The sequence below is a fragment of the Sparus aurata genome, chromosome 10 (genome assembly GCF_900880675.1).
Source record: "Sparus aurata chromosome 10, fSpaAur1.1, whole genome shotgun sequence".
Lineage (NCBI taxonomy): Eukaryota > Metazoa > Chordata > Actinopteri > Spariformes > Sparidae > Sparus > Sparus aurata.
This window is the reverse complement of record NC_044196.1, coordinates 24,707,253-24,731,552: the sequence shown is the minus strand read 5'-3', so window position 1 is coordinate 24,731,552 and position 24,300 is coordinate 24,707,253. Positions and strand designations below refer to the sequence as shown.

At 40.1% G+C, this 24,300-nt stretch overlaps 1 protein-coding gene and 1 long non-coding RNA gene across 3 annotated transcripts in view; both read right to left on the bottom strand.

Annotated features, from left to right (window-relative positions):
* Positions 1-21,428, bottom strand: part of htra3b (HtrA serine peptidase 3b) — a 44,851-nt gene extending 23,423 nt beyond the window's left edge. For both annotated transcript variants that reach the window (XM_030432087.1, XM_030432088.1), the window contains exons 1-4: positions 20,698-21,428; positions 7,819-7,918; positions 7,256-7,388; positions 1,756-1,845 (exon numbers count right to left, since the gene is read on the bottom strand). In XM_030432087.1, the coding sequence (XP_030287947.1) occupies positions 1,756-1,845; positions 7,256-7,388; positions 7,819-7,918; positions 20,698-21,112 (738 nt within the window). In that variant the 5' untranslated portion in view covers positions 21,113-21,428. The remainder of the gene's footprint in view (positions 1-1,755; positions 1,846-7,255; positions 7,389-7,818; positions 7,919-20,697) is intronic.
* Positions 16,437-20,686, bottom strand: LOC115590639 (uncharacterized). Its single transcript, XR_003985793.1, has 3 exons — positions 19,855-20,686; positions 17,640-17,786; positions 16,437-16,937 (listed from the first exon to the last, which is right to left on the bottom strand). It is a non-coding gene; the product is annotated as an uncharacterized LOC115590639 (long non-coding RNA).
* Positions 21,429-24,300: the final 2,872 nt, after the last annotated feature.

Here is a 24,300-nt window from a genome sequence, read left to right as displayed (position 1 = left end):
AACCCTGTCTCCTGTCGCCTGAATTCTGCGGATTTGTTTGCCTTCCTCTGACTGATCACCTGTGTACCAAACCTTGCTAAGTAAAGACTTTACTCTAATCTGAACTCTGTGTTCGTTGTGCTTTTGAGTCCATTTGTTTGTTGTCAACCTGTCATGATAAGCATAAAGAAATCTAACAGTATACAGAACAAGGTCTCAGCAGTCACACAATATTTCAGTGCAACCTCTTGACTTTGTACTCTTTTAATCAAATATGCCCTTTTCCTTGCGTTACTTTTTTCTTGTCGACACCGTCAGACACCAGTAAAAGCTAAATATTTCTGTTTATTTAGTCTTACATCGATTCAGAGCTTATTAAGTATTGTGTCTATACCAGGGGTGCTCACACTTTTTTAGCTTGTGAGCTACTTTTAAAATGACCAAGTCACCAGGATCTACCTACATAAAAAAATACTAGACATCTATTTATTTCTACACATACTGAGTACACTTTATATAACACACTGCATATCTGATATTGAGAGAGGTGAAAAACAGCCATCAATGTTGTACACAATTTACACACTGGGAGCTCAGTTTTCTCCATAAAGATTTTGAATGATTGAAAAATGAACTCTCCCCGCGTGCGTTCTTTCATGGGCAGTAATAGCTCCTCTTCTTCAGTCATATCTGTAAACACTATCCAAATAAAAATGTAAAACTAGGCTGTATCGCTGGGTTCTGGAGACTCTTCTAATTGCAGTGAGAATCACTCGCAGTCTGCAATGTCTCTCTGAAGATGCTATGTCAAATCCTCTGCCATTACTTCACAGCGCTGTGTAACTGTACTTCTTGATAGCTGAAGAGCTTTGATTGATGATAATATTTCTGGTTTGTTTTTAAAATCTTAAACAAGGAGTCAGCTGCCTCAATGAAGGCCTCTTATATTATTTCTCCATCTTAGAAGGACTTCTTATGCTTAATGATAGAGTGACTCACTCTAACGATGCTTCGGTGGCGACCTTTGCTTGAGAATTCCACTGTGTAAAAAACGACTGTTGTCCGATTAACTGTGATTTCTGTTCTCCCTCAGCTCGCTTTTCGGAGGGAAGTCAGTGTTGTAGTTCGAAGTGCCTCTCAACATTCCCCTTCTTCGGAATAGCGAAGGTAGTTTGACAAATCCTCCTCCGATTCTGCATTGAAGTGGTATGCTTTGTGTTTTTTCCTTGGTCCAGCTGCCCTACTCATTTTTTTATATCCCCTTATGAACATACATATTAAAGACATAACTAAATGTAATTTAAGACCTATATTCAAAATATAGAAGTATTAAAGACTTTTTAAGGCCTTAATTTTAGATACATGAATTTAAGACTTTTTAAGGATGCGCAGACACCCTAAGTGAACACATCCGTTTTCTTTTAAAGCATCATAAGATAACATTTGAACCAAGTTTAAACAAAGGGGAAATTCACTCAGTGCTGAAGGCTGTAATGAAAAGTTCAGTATTGCTGGCTTGTATCTAGTTCAATTTCAGGTGACTTCAGTGGTCTCACTCAAGCTGGCAGCAAAAGTTAAAGTTTTTCATTAAGAATCTGTCAGATTTGAATAAATTTTTATTGTCTGCTATCTTTTCTGTCATTCACATGTCAAGATGTGTGTTGGGGGTTACTCACTGCATTGACTGAAACTTCTACATTATTATCCTTGTACATCAGAAGTTGTCTGAAATAGAAATTTCCTTCTTGTTAAGACCCCAAAGAGCTATGGACTCACCTGTGGATTGATTTTGATAGTAGCGATGTCTGACTTTTTGTCAATATCTTTGATATTGGCTTCATACACATCACCATTATGCATCTGGACCTACAGGAAAGAACAGAAGTATGAGATTTAAAGGACTTTAACGTTTAATATGAAAGCCAATGTATGATATAGATTCATGTTTAATGCACATACATGATGTAGGGCTGTCATGGTATCAGATGTTCCCTACATGATAATCAAGGCCTGAAGAAGTCATGGTAATGATATAATCACGGTATCTCTAGAAAAATTACATAAACTGGCAACACACCGACAATTAAACTTTTTTCAGGTGTGGATAGAGTGTCTCGCTCTCTGGAGAGCTTGGAGATTACTTTTTGACTTTTGGGCTAAAAGTCGATTTATTTTTTAACCTGTTAATTAATAAGGCTCAAGGTTCTTTGTTTGTCACATGCACAGCGCATACAAAACAGTGTGCATTAAAATGCATGTTAGGCCCTGCAAGGCTTAACTTATAGCTGGTAAGAGATCATAAATGAATTTATCATGAATACATGTGTGCCCATTATTCAATATGAATGACATAGACATAAGCACAAACTATTGTTTGTGTGTACACACATATTAATACAAATAGTAAAAGTGGCAAAGTATAGCAATACTATATGCAGTAAACCTAACTACAGCAATAATCCATGGAGGTGACCTCCACTGTCGGATGTTTATGTTCTGTGACGTTGACTGCTGACTGGAGCTTGAGGGGAAATGTACTTCATGAACGTAATGTTACAGAGAGGAGAGGGGAAAAAGAAGAGATAGAACCAGAGTCTCTGCTGAGTACTGAGCTCTGTCAGAGGTTGACCCGAATTTAAACACCAGGGGTGGACTGGGACAAAAAATCGGCCCTGGCATTTTTGGCTTAGACCCGCCCCTCATAATTAGCGGAGCACAACCGAAAAAAAAAAAAAGAAAAAGAAATTTACAGTTTGTCATCACTTTAGAAGTCTATCAAATAACCATTGTGGAAAGCAAATAAGTAAATCTACTCAACACATAGTTCTACCTCCTTAGGTATATTCTATTTCAAGCATGATGTATCATCAGCATCCTAAATCTCAGAAGTTAAACATCTTTTGTTAACTCCACCACTTTTGTCTGCTCTGTGTAGTCTTTCATCCTTTTTACTGAAATCGTCACTGATATGTATTTTCTGAATTTCCCTGATATAGCAGCTCAATTCTAATTCTTCAGGTTAAAAGGTGCTCTAAAGCTATAACATTGTTATATCAGGCTAAAGACAGGGCTGCTTTATGAACTCATGCAAAGCAACTATGTCTTAAACGCATTTGACACAGTCTTACTCTTATTTAATGTGGGCATACCTTTTGCTAATAATACTTTTATACTTTTTTAAACTTAATTTAGTAATGCTTAAATTCAGGGCCATTTCTGTCTTTTTGGGGGCCCTATGCAATATGCTGTTTGGGGGCCCCTATTTTGTCAAACTACGATGGATAGATTCCTAACCCTTTTGGGTGATCCATAAAGATGCAACAATCTGTTACATTTAAAGAGGAAAACAGGCTAGAGTTGTGAAAACCTCTCTCAAATTAAAATCAAACATTTTAAGCTGACCCACACTAGTAAGTTGAACTTATAGAAAATGATAATACAAGGTAAACAATAGGGATCCTTGATAGGTCAATAAATGAAACTGATGGAGTGTTTCTCAATTTTATTTTATTTTAAGTTGACATTAAACATATAACATACATACACCCAAAACTAAAGTTAAAGTTGTTGAGAAAATAAAATAGGCTATTACTTAGAAAAGAAAATCACAATGAGCCAGCATCCACATCAATATGCAAACAATAAAAACAAAAAAACTAACGAGAATAATACTGTTAGTAGTAGGTAGTAAGGAACCTTTCAAATGTAACACAAGCCCTTCAGGACCAACACAATAAACCAGCATACAATAAAAATGCAACAATGAAAACAATACTTTAAAGAACCCATACAGAACTATATAAACACAATCACACCATCTTGCGATGATTATAAGTATCATCTGAGTCTTGTGTTTTAAGCAGATCTACCCTAAGCCCCTCCTCAAAATCTCTGCTTCCTTGCCAGCGTATGAGAGCCGCTTGCCAATCTCTGGTGCTGAAGGCGGCAGTGCTGCTTCCTGTTCTGCGGCTCCAAAATACTTCAGAATTGCTCCTGCAAAGACGAAACTCCTCAGGTTACCAAGCAAAACAGATCCTAAGCAAATATTCATACTGTTTAGGCCTAATTGAGTTATGTTACACTAATGGAGAAATTCATAATCTGTTTTTATTTTAAACCTAGCAATATACAACAAAGTGTCCCTTTAAAGCATGCACCCAATTTCAAAGTTGTCCCTTTTAAGCAGTTTCAAAGAGTCATCAAACAAAGATAATTGACTGATGAGCTTTATGTGATATTGAAGGAATATCTTAGTTTATATTTCACAGAGTATTACAAAGTGAACTACTTGCTTAAATGATGATTTGGTCTTAACATATATTCTGTGGGCAGAACTAACGGTCCTATATAGTATAGTTCACTTTAAATTGACTTTAATTTGTGTTATTCTTTTGAATAAAACAAAGTAATAAATCAAAAACATAACTAAACTGTAGGAATGTAGGCAAATGTGTACAAGTTATATTGTCACAATAAATATTCCAATAAATGTGGAAAAGAAAGACGCAACTAGCTCAGTAGAGTTAACAATAATCCACTCAGAGCAATAATCTACTGACACAATAGTCCATAATCATCCACAGTTGGCCTGATATCACATTAGAGACCTATGAACTGAGGAAACACTAAAATTGATAAATTAATCATAAAAACAATCCTAAAGTGATGTTATGTGACAATATTGAAGAGCAGAGGAGGTCTATGACGGACCAGCAGCTCCACTGGATGAGGATCCAGCAGACATGACAGATATCTGCCTAACACACACACCCTCCCTTACAAATATAATGCCAACGAACTGGACCTGCTGTGATTCACCAAAACGGGTGTCACTTCAGTCAATTCTCATGGCATTCACATGTGAGATACATTTTATTTTAGCCCTCTCCTAAAGCAAACACTTAAGCTAGCTAAAAAAATCTGCATTTAAGCTAGCCCCTCCAACCCACATAATGAAAAAAAAAAAAAACCTTACCTTTGTCCTGCGAGCGTTTTTCTTCATCTTGTTTCTTCCTTTTTCTGCGCCAGATCCGCACAGTCCGCTTATAGCAAGAAATGGCTCTGCTTAAATTGCAAAGCTTTTACTATCATTTAGCAATTTTAAAATCAGTTTTTTAAAACATGTTTAACCACAGCATAGAGGGTTTCTGCACATTCAAACTACTATGCAGCCTTTCAACACACCTTTAACCTAAAATGCAATGATGGAGCCTAAAATGGACACTTGCTGCTCATCCAACACTTCTCAGTCTTGACCATTTGCTATTTTATCAGAATAAGGTGCCGTGGCTGTCAGATTTTGGGAAGTATGCAATACCAATTAATATTGATACCCGGCCCGCAGGTTTTAAGCCCGAACCCAACGCAGCCCGACAACACCCGCATGAATTGTCTGCCGCCCCCCCACGTGAACCTGGCCCGAGACCGCGGGTCCGGTCGGGTTTGTCGGGGGACCCGACCCGTTTATAACTCTACATGTAATAGAGCTAACGTTACCTCCATCACCTCACAGTCCCTGTATTATCCTAACATTACTACATGCATACCGGCTGTACACTGTCCCTGTCTGCATCTCTGCTGCTCCTCTCCTGCTTGCTGCTGTCTTCACCTTCGACCTGCTGTTGCTGGATCATTGCTATCACAGAGGACGTGGAGGCTACAGCAGCCCCTCCAGCCAACGTGTCTGTGATTTTTACACATTTTGCAGCATCTACAGTGAGATTCTTCACTTAGCACGCAACTTCTCCGCACCCAATTTCTTTCTCTTTGGTTGCTCCATGTTGCCACTCCTCGCGCTGAAAACTTTTAAACTAGCAGAAGTAACAGGAGACAGTGCAGGGAGGGATGGGGCCGCTGTCGTACTATATCCTGATTGGCTCAGTCCACTGTCTATATTGAAGATGGACCAATGGGCCGCCCCCTCTAAATTGTGCATTTAGAAAAAGAGGGGGGGCTGAGAGATTTCATTGGATTAGCCCAATGTCCTTCAAGAAAATCAACCAATGGGCCATTGCGGTCGATAAAAATTATCTATAACATACTTTTTTGATTAAATTATGACAGCCCGGCCCAAAAATGTGCGTCGGCCCACCGGGCATTGCCCGGTAAGCCAGATGGCCAGTCCATGCCTGTTAAATACACAAACACTCCCCCCAATGTGTGCCGAAAATTTGCTTTGCTGGTGGTAAACACACTGTTAGATAGCCACCACCTGATGCAAATCTGCTTGATGTGACTCAGGCACAAACATTCATAGTGTTAAAAGAGTCATCACCCGGAAATAGCAATTTCTCTTGTTCAAATATGCATATTGGTGTTGGACCTCAGTTGAAACTTGCCTGAAAAACTGGAGTTTGAAAGTGGCTCAGGGTGCGCATTCCAAAAGCACAAGATTTTGACTCTGCTCCTGTGGTGACGTTACCACAGGAGGCTACTTGCATAACTAACTGCTAACTCCTCACTGTGGATAAATTAGTAATTATCATATTGAGGTGCTTGTATCTAATTACAGGCAAGGTGAGTAGACACTCACTCGAAATGAAAAAGTAAGAAGGAAAAAAAAAAGAATTTACCATTCAGAGACATCCTGCTGTAAACGTGTCTCTTCCACCGTCTCTGCCCATTCACACTCCCATTCGGGTTCCGACTCCGGCTCGTGCATAAATGCCTGAATTCCGTAAGGTTCGTCATTTAGTGTATGCGCCATGACAGGGGGCTGTTTATGTTTTGGAGTCTGTGTACATGCAGGCTAGCCCCCCATTCCGGCTCTGTCCTTCCTGCGGCCAATCAACACGCGCCTCATTACATATTAATACCATGCACATCCGGACCAGTCAAAACCTCGCGCGTAATCTCGCGTGAGAAAGTCGCGGTATGAAAAAGTGTCAGAACAAGCTCTACGTTTGATTTTTTTTTTTTCCCCTAATAAGTTTTAAGAATTGATCCAAAGCGATCCAAGGGGGACTGGATACATAAAAAACCAGGTGATGACTCCTTTATTGTTTTAGTCTTATTGACGTTAAATTCAGCATTCAACATTCCTCCTCAATCTCTGAATCTAATCTGAAAGTTAGAGTTAAGAGCTATAGGCAACCAAATTAAGTGCATTCACCTTGGAATAATTGTGGTTTTCTGAACATTCTTCGAAACATTTTGGATAATGTATGTGCAAAACTTCACAAAATATAGAAATTATACATTTTTAATGCAGATATCTTCCATATAATAACTGAGACAAATAATAAATGGTCACCATGGACAAACAATATTTCTGTACCTTGAGGTGCTGTTGACCGGACACTGGTGTGATGCTGGAAACCACATGTGCATTGGTAACAATTAGTCCATTTTCTGACATCACAAACCCTGATCCACTCGACAGAGGGATATTCCGACCAAAGAGAGGATGCCTGCAGTATGAATAAACACATCACTGAATTAGAGAGCGCAACCATGATTTTACTAGTTCCATTATTGCAAGTTTGAGCCTTGAGAATAACTGGTTCCTAAAGTAATCATGACAAGATGTTGCACTAAATGGGGATAATTATGTTCTATCAAGAAAGCTTCACACATGATTCACCAGCAGTTGAAGGACCCTAGCAAACTAGCTTGTTTCTTTAAGACTTGAGCATTTTACTGTGCATTCATGTGGACATGACCCGAGCATGGATTATCTGTACTTTATGAATCTCAATTGCAAACCTTGAGTCGATTTTACATAGATTCTACAAGTTGATCTTTAACCACACTGAAATGGACATGATGACATAACCCCTTCAAATATATACACACACACGCACACACACACACACACACACACACACACAGCACCATTACCTCAGAAAAAGTTCAATGTGGACCACAGCAGGGGCAATTTTCTCCACAACGTCAGCTATGAAGTTGAACTTGTAACGTGGACTGGCAGCATTTGAAGGACCTATACTGGCAAAAAGAATTATGTGTTTTAATGACCAGTCAGCACTTTGATTTAGGAATAATTGAAACAAATTAATTAACATAAGCCAGAGGAAAGTGTGTAAACAATTATTTAAAACAGAAGATAGTTAAAAAGGCAGGGTGACTTTCTGTGAACTGAACTAAAAGGATACTTGATTTTCTTTAGCTAAGGACTCCACGTTACTTGCCTAAAATAAACTCACTGAAGGAAATTAAGGCTACCTACTAATCTCTCTATAAAAGCAAGGAATCTCTGTCTGTCTGTCTGTGTGTGTCTGTGTGAGTGAGTGTGTGTGTGTGTGTCTGTGTGTGTGTGTGTGTGTGTGTGTGTGTGTGTGTCTGTTCCTCAAATATCTCTGCAGATCAGGATCAGACTTTACCTGAGAATTTCAACATGGCTGCTGCTTGGTTCAAGGATGTGCGACGTTGGATTTGTTTGGACTGCAATGATACCATGAATAAACTATTTCATAAATGCTTTACAAATTCCGCAAGCATTGTCGACCGGAGCCACCACAGTCACGTGCGCACCAGAGCCAATCACTGCACACCGTAGCCACGTGCGCACCACAGCCAATCACTGCAGAGCCCACCGCCACCCCCCATCTTAAGAAACAAGCGGCTTTATACCTGTAGCGGCGCGAGCTAGACCTGGATTTTGCCGGCGGTTCGGTCCCGTTCTGTTCTGTGCATCTAAACTGACTGTTGTGGATTAATGAGATTAAACGAGTCAGGACCGAGTCTGTTCGGGTCTGAGGAAACAACAAAGTAGAATCGGAATATGTGGATGTTCGTGTGTAGCTAGCTGCTAGCCCACCAACACGGCCCACCTCTCGAGTCAGTGGACCGGACGCACCAGCATGTCCAAAACCGGACTTAGGGTAAATAATTTTTTCACGAACATTGCCGTCACGTTTGCTTTGTGTCTGGTGCAGGAAGAAATGGTAAAAACAGGCTTTTGTCACGAAAGTGTCCAAGCAGCAAGTTTGGTTGTTGAGGAACGGGGGAAGTTGTGGGAGGAACAGAGGCGGATGAATGACAGGCAACGACGGTCGGTGTAGAGACAGCGATATTGAGAGTTGAGAGATTTGTGACATTTAGCGTGTTTGGAGTTTTTTGTTTAATGAGTCAAAACAATGAGGAGACTGCTGAATGTGGAGCAGGCAGTGCAGCTCTTCATTCAGCTGGAAGGAGCTCAGGCAGACCTGAGCATTGCCTGCATTTAAATGTAAATAGTTACATTTAACTTTGCAAATTTTTAAAATGTATGCACATATTTAGCAAACAACTATTTATATTTGCATTATAAGTAATAAAAAATGGTTTGTTAAACATATTTGTAGTTTTCACAGTAAAAATTTGTTTATGTTTTTTTGTGATTTTAGGTCCATTGTGTTAAAACAGTATGTCAAAACAAAAAAATAACTGTACAGTCACACATGTGAGGTTGTGCTGAAAATAATGACACCAAGTAAATAGTTTTTAAGGTGAAATATAATGGCAAAATCAAAAATAGTCAAAAATGGCCAATTATACCCTGGAATATCGGATTTTACAACAAACCTAAATATCCCTGACGTCCCACCTTCAAACACAGCCTCATTTGGCCATCCATTAAAAAGCTACTTAACTTCCCACTTTTCTATAGGAATACATATTTCCTACGGGCACTGCACTAGTAGAATAGAAAATATTAGAACTAGAAAACAGTTTAGGACCAAGGTTGGGCCCTATGAGCCACTGGGTGGACAGTAGAAGAAAAACTGCCATTCCTGAAAGGAAACTTCACGTTAAAGAGTTACAAAATAAACCATGTGAGAGCAGAACCACAGACACAAACCCAGAGAATTTAACTGGTGAACTTCACAGCACAAACTTGGCAGCACTGGTGGAAAACAAAGTTAAATCTGCCAGGGTTGTGTTGTAACCTCCTGCACTGTTCATCCAGTAATATCAAGTTACACGTTGTCTCTACAGCTGCACTGTGCACTAGTAATGGGAACGGCAGTTCTTTTTACTGTACTGAATCTCTAGAATCCGTTCATTAAAATGATTCGTTCAAAAGATTCGTTCACCGAATCGTTCAGTGCTCTCCAACTCCCTGAACTGATAAGCAGCCAAATGATCCGTCATTCAGTTCATTAATCAGCCCTGAGGTTCACGTTCACTTACTGAGGGACGCTGCGTTCACGGACTAGTACACAATCATTCGCCAGAGACGCAGCGCTGCTTTGAGTGGTATACATGCACTAAAATTATTACACGGTGAAAGTGATGAAGTGATTCTGTTCACTTCGTTCACTCAAAAGATTTGTTCGTTTGAACGAAACGTTCGCGACCGACACAACACTACTGTACACTGTTGAGCCAAGTCAGCCTTTGAGTTAAAAGAGGTTTGTTATTTTAGCCTGAAAAGACATTCTGAAATGATCCAACCAAATAGTTTAAGTCTCCACAAATTCAAATGTCATTTTAGATACCCTTTAGATTAGTCTTGTTAGATACCAAAAATATGACTTCGGTACGTTACCTGCTTAAAATATCTCAATACCGATACTGAAACGACACCACGGCGGAAAACTAAAACATCATCAAAAGTAATGGAATAAAATATTAGATGACAGAATGTGAAACTTAAAATGACTTATTTCTTTTTATTAAAACACAGTAAAAAAAACAAAACTTTTTTTGTAAAAGCTGCTGAGCTTTATAGCTACTTAACCTGTTAGAACAACAATGAAATGATTATGCAGCAGTTTAACTTAGCTGCCAATCTGGTTACAAGCATCTCTGTATCCAAGAAGACAAGTGTCTTTTTGTTTTGTTCATTTGTCTCGTTTGCTCTCAGAGATTATTAAATAACCTGATTTTCCATAGTAGAAAAAAAATGAACAGCGCGTTAACTACAATTTTATTCAGCATAAAAATAATGAACATACATGACATTAACTGTAAGTCTGGCAATTCATAAAATAAGAGAATACTTTATTCATCCCACAAAGGGAAATTTTGCAATTTGCATTTCATGATGATAAAGTTCAAACCCTGGATTATTAGCCTGCAACTACATTAGTGCACTAAAGTGCAACACAATTGACCCAGACCTGGTGGAGGTCTGTGCTAATCAGACCATATTCTAATAATATAAATTACAATATACATTATAAATTATTGACAAAAATGTACATGATAAGATTATATTACTAGTACTGATTGACTTAGTGGTGTTGTTGATCAGCATACTTGAGAACACCAGCACATGTAATGGTAAAGTTGATGTTACCAGTGTGAACGTTGCGTTTGCATACAGAGATGTGAGGAACCACATCGGACTGTTAAACAGTTAGCTTTACCCCTGACTGCCTCGTGCAACTCTGATGGTAAAAAAAGTTCGCTCGTCACAAAAAAAAACTCGCTTGACTTCCATCCGAGGGATATTAATGCTACCTATCGCTAACCTGCAGCTCTTTGAACAAGTCCACATGTCTGTCAGCTACATGTTTCGCGAAAAAGTATTGTTTTTAACGGCTGGGTACCGCGGTACCTTTCTAGTATCGGTTTACCGTGCGACACTACTTTAGATAATTCATTTATGAAATATTTCTAAAAAGGAAAAACCTAGTCAAGTTATAACCCTTGTGAACCAGGCATGCAGACAATGGGGGAAAACAAACAAAAAAAATTGTTTGTGATCAAAGGGAAATGTAAATAGAGTCTGCCACAACACTGGGCTACTATGACTTCCAGTTTCACTAGTTGATATCTCTAATTGGGATATGTTTGTATGTGTGTGTGTGTGTGTGTGTGTATGTGTGTGTGTGTTTCAGATGGTTGTAACCACCTGAATGGAGCTTGTGGTAATGATTGTAGCACTCAGTACAGCTGCAATCTACTCCATCTGTCTGCCTGTCTGTGCATCTTATCGCAACAGACACTGACCAGACTGGCTTTAAATTTAATGTGGATATTAATGGTCCCTAAAGGATGACTCATGAACATTCAATTTGCATCAACACCACATTCCATATTCCACAAATAGTATGAATCTAACAGGAAAAGTATCATGTAATAGCAAGTCTTATTTGGATGCAATAGCTCATACAAACATTTCATGGCCTCAATGAAGTCAAAGCCCCATACAATGTTTATGGATATGCCCATGGGTAAGCATTTGCCATAGCCTGTCAATGGGAATTTAAACAAAATAGCATGAAACCTAATAGTGAATGTGAAATAATCAACTGGATGATGTCAATGCTAACAGTTCGCTTACATGTCTTATTTTTCTTTTTTTTATTAGTGTGAAATAACAATGCCATACATGATTAATTAACTAGAGGACAGTCTGCCCTCGACATTCTGTGGTATTGGCCCTGGTATTATGCTCCTCCTGTAAATGCACACTAATTGTGATGCTGTTTTATATAGGCCAAACTATGCAACTTTTGTGTGCACCTAGTTCTGTAGCACTCAGTTCACCTGTTGTTGTGAAGACAGAATCTTAGGTGTAAAATCCAGAATACATGTGTGATTTTTGGGCGACTTTATACAACATGATAACACTGCTGAAAAGCACCGTTATTTGTGGGCAAGCAATACTCAAATAGGTTTACATGTTTTAATTTTCAAAAAACAAATTCTTTGTCTTATAAAAGTAACTATAACCAAGTTTACCACCAAGAACCTCTCCACCTAAAACCTTATGGCCTACCTTTGTTTGGAAAAGTGTGATTATGTCTTTGGCTGCAGTCTGTATGAGAGACTTACACCAGGCACTGGCCATGCTCTACTTGTACAAGTTGTTTTACAGCAGTTAAGTTCAGACTGCACAGTGGGAGTGTGTGAGAGAGAGATGGAAATAATGTGGGACAATTGAAGAGAGGAACCAAGCATGCAGTGAAGGACAGATATTCATTTACCAGTAACCTTTCTACCTGTTTGGTTTGGAATATAGACTGTTAAGTCTATCCAGCAAACTGTTGAAACCAGCATGTATATCTATGCAGCAGAGGAAATTAGTAATGTACAGAAGTGTGGACAGGATGAGAATGGTTAAACTGATGGTGTTTTTTCAATTAGCTTTTTCTGGGTATTTATTTAGCTGATGCGATTTCAGTGCTTTCCGTTCCGTTCCGTTCCATTCCGTTTTCTTTCCGCTTATCCGTGAGGGTCGCGGGATGTTGCCGCTTTTTTCCCCTTAAGGGGTTGAATGGCTTACTGGGGCCAAATCCAGTTTACTCGTTGGACGAAGGCCAGGGTACACCCTGGATGAGTCACCAGCTCATCACAGGACCCTTACTGATGGCAGTGGCTGCCATCCCGATCATTAGTCCACCAGCTCTACCCACTGAGCTACAGCCGCCCCTGATTTCAGTGCTCTGTTGCTAATTAGCATCTGATGTTGGTCTGGTTTAGATGGTTCTTTTACATGACTGGAAAGCATTGGAGCACAAAGGATAGTGCAGTAGATGGTAGTCTTGGCTAGGGCTGAACGATATATCGTTATCGTATCTATATCTAGATATGAACATTCAAGATATTCATATCGAAAAAGCAACAATATAAACGATATAGATTACCCCGCTCGGCCTGCACGTACAGCTCTGGCAGTCACAACAAACATCCTTTTTACGATTGCCCTTGAATGCACCGCTAAGGCCAGCCAACCACAAACCTTATTTCATGCTTGCTGTGGATCGACAGCTGAAGCCAACCAATGACAAACATATGAGGGCGGGAGTGAGGGAGACTGAGACGCACATTTGGTGACTTTCTAGCTAGTTTAGCGACTTTTCAGACCCTCTTAGCAACTTTATTTCTGAAAAGCGACTAACAACAAATTTAGCGACTTATTTAGATCATCAGGGGAAAAGCGAGAAATAGATTATATTGTAATTCTCCTGCTGCTGAGAGTCATCACAGTCCACGGCTCGTCTGCAGCAGCGCCAGCTCTCTGTCCTGCAGGTGTGTGTGTGTGCTCTGTGGATTTGAGACCGTATAGCTGCCGTCTACTCTGTTTTGATCCGTTAATTCTCTGACTCCTTAGTCTTTTTAAATTCCACTGGTACTTTACCAGCAATAACCTGAATATGCTGAGTCTCAATCTCCACTCTCACTCTTTATCTCCAGATGAGAATGTCGTCGTTCATCTTGTAAAAATGCGCATAGTTCGTTTGATCTTCTTCCTCTGTTTACTGTTGTTACTTCATATATATTTGTCTCTGTAGTGAGTTTGTGATTATTTGGTAAAGATTTCTCTATCAAACATTTGAATATGGCTTAAAATAATCTCTTTATTTTTCTGAAAAATGCTCGGTTTTCACCGAATCCGTAGTCATATCGTATCGTATCGATATCGAGATATCTGGCATGAATATCGAGATATGAAATTTTGTCCATATCGTTCAGCCCTAGTCTTGGCTACTGTGCTTGAAATATTGAGGAAACCAATACATATTTTTCGGACCTGCAATCACAGTAGCTATGTCTGGGTGTAGCGAGTAGCAAACAGCTCATTTAGCTGTGGAACTAAGTGATGCTATTAACTGACTGAAGTCTGGAGTCCTCAAATGACAGGAGACCATGGTTGATTGGGATAGCTTAACCAGGCTCAACCACCTTCTGGAGAGCATAGTTGTCAACCAGACCTGACCTGAGCATACTCTCTGAGATCGACAGACAGAGCCGTTTTGTGCTATATGTGCCCCAACACTAGGGGGCCCTCTCAAGTTGCAAGTCTGGCCTCAATATCTGAGGACTGACGCGACGGAAAAGGTGTGAAAAGTACCTGGCACTTTTTTTTGTAGCACCTCTGCTGAGGCTCCAAGTAGGCCAAGGCGATATGTACGCCCACTTATTAGTCAGATCTGGTCTCTACCGAATGGTCAGATCCAATCACTACAGCGCCACGTAGCTATGACGACCAGTACTACTAAACGTGGAGAGGCGAGGTGAGTTGCGCTGAGCCGCCGGTACCGGTCATTCAGGGTCATTCTGCCCACAGAATATAGGTTAAGACTATATCATCAGTTTGGTACAAGTAGTCGACTTTGTAATACCCTGTAAAATATACACAAAAATACTCCTTCCTGTCAAAAACTGCTTAAAAGTGACAACTTTGAAATTGTGTGCATGATTTAAAGGGACACTGTGTTGTGTGTTTAATATAAATACAGATTATTTGTCTTTAAAGGAGCAATTGTGAAATATTTTGGTGCCACGGACCAGGAAGCAGCAAGTCCGCCTTCAGCACCACCGGACCAGGATGGAAGTTTAAAAATGCTTTACAATTTAAAACAAACATTTTTGAGGAACGCTGCATCAGTTTCATTTATTGACCTAAAGAGGACCTCCAAAGTTTACCTTGTACTATTATTTTCATCATCAGTTTAACTTGCTTAACTTAATTTGAGAGAGGTTTTCATGACTCTAGCGTGTTTTCCTTTTAAAATGCAATAGATTGTTGCATCTTTATGGATCACCTAAAAGGGTTAGGACTCTATCAGTCATAGTTTGACAAAATAGGGCCCCACAAACAGCATCTTACATAGGGCCCCCAAAAAGACAGAAACGGCCATGCCGACAGATACCAGTTTAGGATACAGTATGGAGGTGATTTACAGTACCTTCCGATTAGAAATGTGACTCTAGGGCAAAGATACATGTCAAACGGGGACAGGAGAGGTAAGAAGCGGCAGAGGAGAGAGTGACAGAGGCATAAATCTGTGAATTAAGGATTTATTTTCCAATGCCATGGTGATAGTGGAAGGACAAATTAAGTGTGTAATGATGAGGAAATCATAGCTTGTCTTTTTAGTGAAAGAGAAATTCTAATTCAGCGTACAGTTGTATTTTTCTGTTAAATAAGAAAAATGGGTGTAAAAATACTTCCTTTCTTGATTTGTTCTGAGTTACTATAAATATAAGTCTTTGACATAACGTCAACACTGATGTTTCGTAACACTTTGTTGATAGTGTCTTAGACTCAAATTCTGCCCATATGTTAAACATTGCACCTTAAAGATCACTAGCGAGTAGTAGCACTACTAGTGGCAAGTAAATGAAAAAAGGGATTAGCCAAGGGATAAGTGTATGCTTACAAGTCCACAAAGACAATGGAAACATGAAGTATGTAATGAAGTAGTGTTGTCATTGTACCTATAATTTGACTCTAATACCAATACTAATTTTAGCATCACAATACTCAACTTCTAAAACAATGCTTCAACTGAAACAATACTGTTTTGATACCTGTTACCTAATAGATCAGCCCAGGAGACAAACAGTATGCTGTTGCAAAACCAACCTCTCATTCTTATTTAGCATTATATTATTTTTCCTCCCAAGACTATACCTGGCAGCCCTGCACTTCAATGAAAATACAGACCGTCCACAGGCAACAACCTCAGCTGGTGAGCCACTGTTCAGGCTTCATTACCAAAGTGGAAGAAAGGAGGAGAATACACAGCAAAGCCAGTGAAGGAGCAACCAACCTTTCGTAAGTTTTAAACCTTTTTATTGAAATCACACAGAAAAATGAAACAGCCATTAAAAAATACTTGTAAAATAAATAAAATATAAATGAACCTGTGTCTATGGCTTTTTCTAGTTTTATTTTTAATAAATAATAAACAAGCACAATAAAGTACGCACAATATTTCACTTTTTCTAATTGCAGATTGGGTGGATGACATCTTGGACCTGGTGTTTGAGAAGGTTTTTCAGGACCCTGGTTCATACGCAGATGAGGTTTTGAAGATCTCCATTCCTGAGGCACTCTCTGCGCAGTTAGAAACGCTGGACAAGAAGGAGGTGATAGACCACTATGTGACAAGGTTCAGTCAAGGGCCGGTCTGAACCCCACGTAGATGCTTCGAGTGCCGGGGAACTCCGTCCGTATACGCAGCACCACACAGCTGGGCAGCGCCACACAAACTCTTCAGCCCAGAAAGCCCCAACACCAGCTCTCAAAACTCCTATATGCCAAGTATCTGTAACGGCTGTACAGAGTGGATATATTTAGACATAGTTTTTGATTTACCTTATATTTTTTTGTAAATATTTATATTACCTACTGTTTAACAACAGGCAATAAAAACTACTTGTACATTCAGTAACTTTTTGAATAGTTGTGTGTTGTTTGCTGTACTTGTATTTATAAAAATAAAATTATATAAGCTGTTTTCTGTACTTTCAGTGTTTGACATGTAGACATAAGAATTATGATCATCAAGAGACAGGTTCGTAGGAGTGGGATGAGTATCCAAAAGTACAAAACATAAATTCCTGCACAATATCTAATTTGTATTTCCACCATTTATTAGCAGCAAGATTGTCATAGACCTAGGTGTAGATGTTGCTAATAAATTGTGTTCTTGCAAATTGATTTTTTTGCAGAAATGTATCTTTTCTAGTGTTTGATATGTAACATTTTAACAATTGTCAAACTGCCTTTCAAAAAGAAAAATAAGCAATTTAACACAGTGGAAAATTTAATTTATTTCATTACTCATATTTTTATTACAATAACAGAATTTATACCGTATATTACCAAATAATAGCCGGATGTCAATTAACCAGGGTCTCAATTAAACGCCTGTCCAAAACAAAGGCCTAGTCTGTTAAGTGGTTGGAACAAACAAATAAACGCCCGGCTATTATTTGATATTTTACGGTATGCAAAAAAAAAAAAAAACACTTACTGTTCTATTCCCCTCAGACGTAAAGACCCATAGTCTGCTCTGTAGATATTTAGTGCATTCTGAAGTGAGAATGCACACTGGTACGAGGCCAGGGTGGTCTGCCATGCAGGAAGGTGAGTTTTGAAGCTGATTTAGTCTTCTTATAACCTGTAAATGTGAAAGGTTAAGTGACGTTTGATGACATAATATGACTGAATAGTTACATTTTCATTCAACAAGCAGACATTCTCAGGCGCTGTAGACATTGTTATGCATCTAAACATAAGTACACACCTAAACCAGAGGGGAAAAAGGGAACATATCAGTTTAACGTTTTTTTTATTTGAATATGTTGTTAGCAATAACGACTGGTCAGCTTGTGCAACGATGTAACGTTATTAATTGGAATTAGGGCTGGGCGATATATCGATATAAAACTTATATCGATATATTTTTGAAATGTGATATGGAATTAGATCATATCGCATACATCGATATAGTTCAAATTTGCGCTGTGATCCTTGCTCCGGGCAAGCTGCTGACCCGGAGCTCTCTGCACTGCTCCCCCCGCCCCTCCTCCCTCATGCACAGAGAGGGGAGGGGCTGGAACAGACACTCCAGCACTCTTCAACAAACACTTTGGTGGCCGCCGTTGCCCCACACTTTGGCCTTGATGCCCCGTGAAAAAAAATCATCGCACGGCACCGGTCAGCGTAGCGAGTTTGCCTTTAATTACAGCCACCTGAGTGCACAATAGTCACTCACAGTAACTTCAGTGAGTCCGCGGATCGCGCAGGTGGAGTCTCATCATCACGATGATCTCACGTGAAAGCCTCTCAAACACCAGCAGCGTCTCAAAACAGAAGAACGAAACTTACAGCACAGCGAGCGAGCTCAGCTGGTTTTGACATGATACGTAACTGACTTATGTGGTAGGATTTAGTCCGGTAAAGTTGGAAATATATTCACAGATTCGAACTTCCCGGATCAATAACCCATAAGTGCAACCTTGTTAAAACACAACTGACGGCTCTGTCCTACAGTAGTAAGGAAGACAACGAGCTACAACCGTATGTTAATCAAAACGAGCGTCTGGACATTAACTCTGGTCTGTATGGTCAGCCAGCTGTGAGACGAGGGCGCAGGGACCGTCTACAAAGTGCAGCACTGAAAAGAGAAACTACAAAAAATATTCAATATCTTCACTATTATTCAGAGTGTAGTGTTACCAAAATCACTCCACACATCAGTGGTCTCCTGCTGGTTATTCTACAATTTTTCTGTTTGGAAAAAATGTGCTTTGCCATAATTTTGGGGAATTTCTATTTGGGAGAAATATTCAATAACACTAATATTCAGTATAGTGTCACAAAACTCACCTAACCATATTTAAAAAAAAACTTTTGTAAAGTAACATTAACTTGATATTGGTATTTAAATAATGTTTTAATACATTATCCATGTTATTGTTATCCATCTTATTATAAATTAGGATGTTATGGTACAGTCTGAAAGGTAAATCAACACATTTTACTCAGTGGCCTTTGTGCCCTGTCATGTGGCCTTTGTGCCCCTGACAAAAAAAAAAAGTGAAGGCCAAATGGACTTGCCCCTAAAATGACGAAATTCCCACCCACATGTCATATTTGGCTTTGACTTTGACTGAACATTTGCTCTCACTTTGCATAAAAATATCGGGATATATATCGTATATCGATATTCAGCCTAAATATATCGGGATATGACTATTAGTCCATATCGCCCAGCCCTAATTGGAATTAGTGCATTATGTTGAAACGCAGTACAAACGGATAAACAGACATTACTATGGGGGATACGGAGCTGGCAGACTGTCGCCCCAGCCCGCACTACATCCCCGTTTCACAACTTGGTTGAAAAATTAGCACACACGTGAAAAGTGTATGGCTGTGGATAGTAAGTTAGATGTCGGACAAAATAATGACGTAACAGTTAACGTTATCATGGCGTAGCTGAGAATAAAAGTGCTACATTCCCACTCGTAGCCGCCGAAAACACATTGCGGACTTGTGAAATTTACTCGTGTAACGGGAATAGCATGCTACTTATGTTTACTCAACACAAATCTAGATTTTTAGAAGCAGTGAGTTACACATAGAGCGGTCAGCGGTCGACCGTATTTAGTCAGCGACCGTATTTACCGATGTATAAACATACAAATTTTTAAGAAAAAAGTAAAATAAAGATCATAACTCACCATTCAGAAACGTCTTGTTGCAGTCTACATTGAGCAACTTATTCGCTAGCTCCTTCTTGATCAGGGTCTGACTCTGGTTCAAACATGTAAGGTTGGACAGCAAAGTTTCCTCCTGCAGCCATGTTTCTCCCAGGGTTCACGCTCAGTTGTTGTCATGGTAGCATGAGCATGCCGGCGTCGTCACACCTCCCGGAAGAAGTGGGTGGATTACCTGTGTCTCATTTGCATTTAAAGAGACAGGCACTCAAAACCGACTGTTCTGAATAGGGCTGTTTTGGCAGGGTTATTGAACAGTTATGAACTGCTATTGTGCTTCATCCTTATGGTATTTTGACCAAAGCATGTCACAGACATTTCATTAGGACACCAGGGAACTAGATTAACTTGTAGAAATAGGGTATAATATGACTCCTTTAAGTTTGACCTCCAGCAAGTACAGAATGTTGGGAAATGGAACCATTCTTACCAGAAAAGTATTATAAAGTATCTATATTTCAGTATACAGTGAAACTTATATTGTACAAGTCTAATGTTTACCAAATTCTATCAAATAATTGATATTTTCACCATTTATAATCCCTTGATACAATACTCTGTTGAGTGTATGTGTTTTTTTTGTTTTGGGTAGATAATGTTGCTTACTCAATCTATCCAAATGCCTTGAATTTAATGTACATTCATTTATATGTTTGTTAATTCTGTACTGTGTGTCTATCATATTACTGTAAAAATTAAAGAGGGTGGCAGGAGCAGACTGAAAAGAGGCCTTGCTTCAGGTCCCACAAATACTTGCACTTGCACTCACTGTTATACCAAATACCCCCAAAACTTCGTAACTCGTACCTATACTGGTCTCACACGGTCCTTTATGGATCTGGGTGATGCCTGGCAGTCCCTGCTGCAGAGCTTTCCTGCTGGTCGCCTTCAACTGGCACACGCTGCTGTACGTCTTCCCGTCGCTGCCGCACACTTCGTAGCTTAATTTGCACAGACAAACGCTCTTGGAGAGCCGCTTGCCCGCCGGTTGTTTGCAATCCAGCCCGTCCCCGCAAAGCAGGTCGTCCTTACTGCCGCATGGCTCTCCCTCTCCCTGGGCGCATATCAGGCAGCAGTCGCATCTATCCGGTACGTAGCCGCGGGGGCAGATGGGGCTCGGACAGGTACTCACATTGCACTGCGTCGGACACTTGGCATTAGGCTCCGCGCTGACTGATTCCTTGAGGTAAAATAATACAGCTGTGTACAAGATGATCTGCATTTTAACCCAGGAGATTTTGAGCGTTTAGAAATGGGTGAGAGAAACCTTTGGAGAGGTGAGGAAAAGTTTATGCGGAGATCGTACCGCCTGCTTTCTCACTGCACATCGCTTTTGGGAGACTCTACAGACGGAATTCCACATACACGAAAGAGAGAAGGATAATTGTCCCCATAATATTGCAAAAAACACCAAAATAAAGAGTTCTGTGGCTGTGGGTTCAGCTGATGTATCCAGTGGATTGAGACTTGATGTCAATTTTACTCTCTCTTCTTTAGTGAACATCCACCTAGTTGGATCAGTGTGAATGTCTGTATCAGTGAAGCTGCCTGGAGGGAGGGAAAAAAGATGTGGGCGGCTACACTACTGGAGGCGTGGCGACAAAGCTCAGTCTTAGTTACACCACTGTAGTGTATGAGTTCGGAATTCACATTTAACGTCATATTCTCTATTATTTCAGGCAGGCAAGATTCCAGAAATATCCTCCTAGGGTCTGTGCGAGTCTCTCCATTGCACTGAGGAGCAGTGATGTATTGAGCATCTGATATATTTTACTGAACAACACTGCAGTGATAGGATGCATCACTGGCAGGGCGTTGCAGCCTACAGGAGGGAGGTGGCCAGTCTGGTGTCATGGTATGAGGACAACAACCTCACCCTCAACATGGACAGGACGAAGGAGATGATAGTGGACATGAGGAAGAAGAGGAGACCTCATCAACCACTGTACATCCGGGAGCTTGAAGTAGAAAAGGTGAGCAGCTTCAAATACCTGGGTGTCCACATCAGTGATGACCTCATTTGGTCATTCAATACCATACAGCTGGTAAAGAGGGCCAAAAGCGGCTGTATTTTCTGAGGAGGCTGAGGAAGTTTGGCATGTCGCCTGAGCAGCTTGACTGGTAAAGAGTGGTAAAGACTTTAGAGAAGATTACCAGAACTCCACTGCCCTCTCTGCAGGGCATTTACCACCGCAGAGTCCAGAGGAGAGCTGCCTCCATCCTCAAAGACCTCACCCACCCCCAGCACGGACTGTTCACACTTCTACACTCAGGCCGGAGGTACAGAGGTGCTAATTCCAAGACCACCAGACTAATGAACTCTTTCTCCCCACTGCCATCAGACTCCTAAACAGCAGATAGGAGTTTATTCTACCTCACAACTGTCCCTACTGTTTACATTTTTGCACATGCATAACTGCACAGTTTTCAGATTTGCACTGTTTTATTGTTATTATTTTATTATTATTATTATTATTATTGCTGTTTTTTCTGTTGTGCCATGTGTAAAATTGCTTTAAAAGAGCTTTACTTTCTATATTGTATATTTCGGGTGTATAAAATTCTTTATTACACTGTTGGCATTCTGTGGACAGCAAAGTGTGGCATGGTGGGAAAGGAGTTAATGTGTTGCAACAACGCCACCTGGGGTAGTTTCACCCCCAGGAAATACTAAGCTAACTTTTAAATAAGGTCACACAGGTTTCGTTAATACCACGGGGCAAGAGACGGTTTTCATACTAAAGAGTCACTTTATTTAACACATAAGTAAATCAGCTAAAATACTCAAAAGTTCACACACATACACCCACACACCAGAGGCCTGTACTGCGAAGGGGGCTCAACATAGCCAGGCTTTGTGCTCATGATGCAGCTCAACAAAGCCCCAAGTCCACAAATAGAGTTAAACGGTACTGCGACGGAGGTTATCAACTTAATTTGTCAAGTCCGGTTCTCTGCTTTGTGCTCTGCGCGCGTTCACATAAAAGGGGGCGTTTGACGTCATATTATTCTACTTCCGTGCGAAAATGGATCGATCCCGGGCCACATATTTAACTCAAGATGAGCAGATTCTTATTATGCAGGACAATGAAGAATTCAAGGAAACCATCACGGTAAAAAGTAACACTGTCGCCGCCAATAGAGCGAGGGAGGGCTGCTGGCAGAAAACTGCTGACCGTGTAAATGCTTAAGTTAACAATGATTAATATTATGATCAATATTATACTAAGCCCTTAGTGTTTTCATTTCTGAAAGCTCAACATTGTGCAACTTTTACATATTAACCCTCATCCATTTAAAAAATAAATACACTGAAGCAACAACTATCTTTTTTTCATTTTTGAATGATGTCTATATTGTTTTCACATTTTACTGATGTCAGTTACAGGATGCGCATGTGTGTTTTATTGAAAGTGAGTGTGCGTAGGCTATAAATGTTCAGTGTTTTTTATTTTGTTTTTTTTGTATTACTGTGTCGGGATGAACAAGCAAATGTAGCTACTGTCCCTGTACAATGACAATAAAGACCTTTTTGACAGTGAAAATAGCTCAAGACTGTAAGATTTGTGTTTGAGCGTACACTGCCCTACAACGGGTGAAACATTGATCAGTTGATCAGTTTATTCATGGCCACATCAAAGAAATAATTAACTTTACTCATTATCTGTGACAAATAAATACTAGGTTGGCCTAATTAATATGTCATATTGCATTTTATTAAGATGTGGAAGCAGCAGTCGGACATGGCAGCAAGTTAGAGCGAAATACAAAAACATCATTCAAAGTGGTATGTAGCCAAGCTCCCCCATCATTTTGTCAGTGTGTGTTCTTGCTCAGATTTTCTGCATCACCAACTGAATGTAAGTAGGTTCCCGTGGCAAAAAAACGAAGGGCTACACAAACAGTTTGCCCGACAGTGAGCGCACAGCTTCTTCGAGTGGCATTCCTGACACTCGGCTCAATAAGTGAGCAAATGTACCGTATTCCCTCGGCTGAAAATCTATATCGCTCATAGAGAATTTCATCAGGAAATGCCAGCGGATCAGCGCGATCTCGAAGAAGCCGCTCACGTCGTAGTGCTGCCCGAATTATTCTTGCTCCCAGGTCCACCGGGTTCTCAATGAGTGGTGACGCCATCGCCAACTCTCCAATAAGTTACACAGTGAAACAGTGGCGCTTTTATAGCCGATTTTAAGCTGAAACTCTGAACATAACCTGGTCGGGACCAGGTTATGAGCTAAGCATAAGTTACCATGGTGATCTAGCCGGGTTAAAAGAGAGCCACCTTTGTAGTACAGGGAAGCCTGGCTTTAGACTCAACATACCTTGCTAACCCACTAAACTGGCTTCGCAGTACACCCGTCAGTTGCCAATAATAATAATAATAATTATACATAAAATTAGCACCCT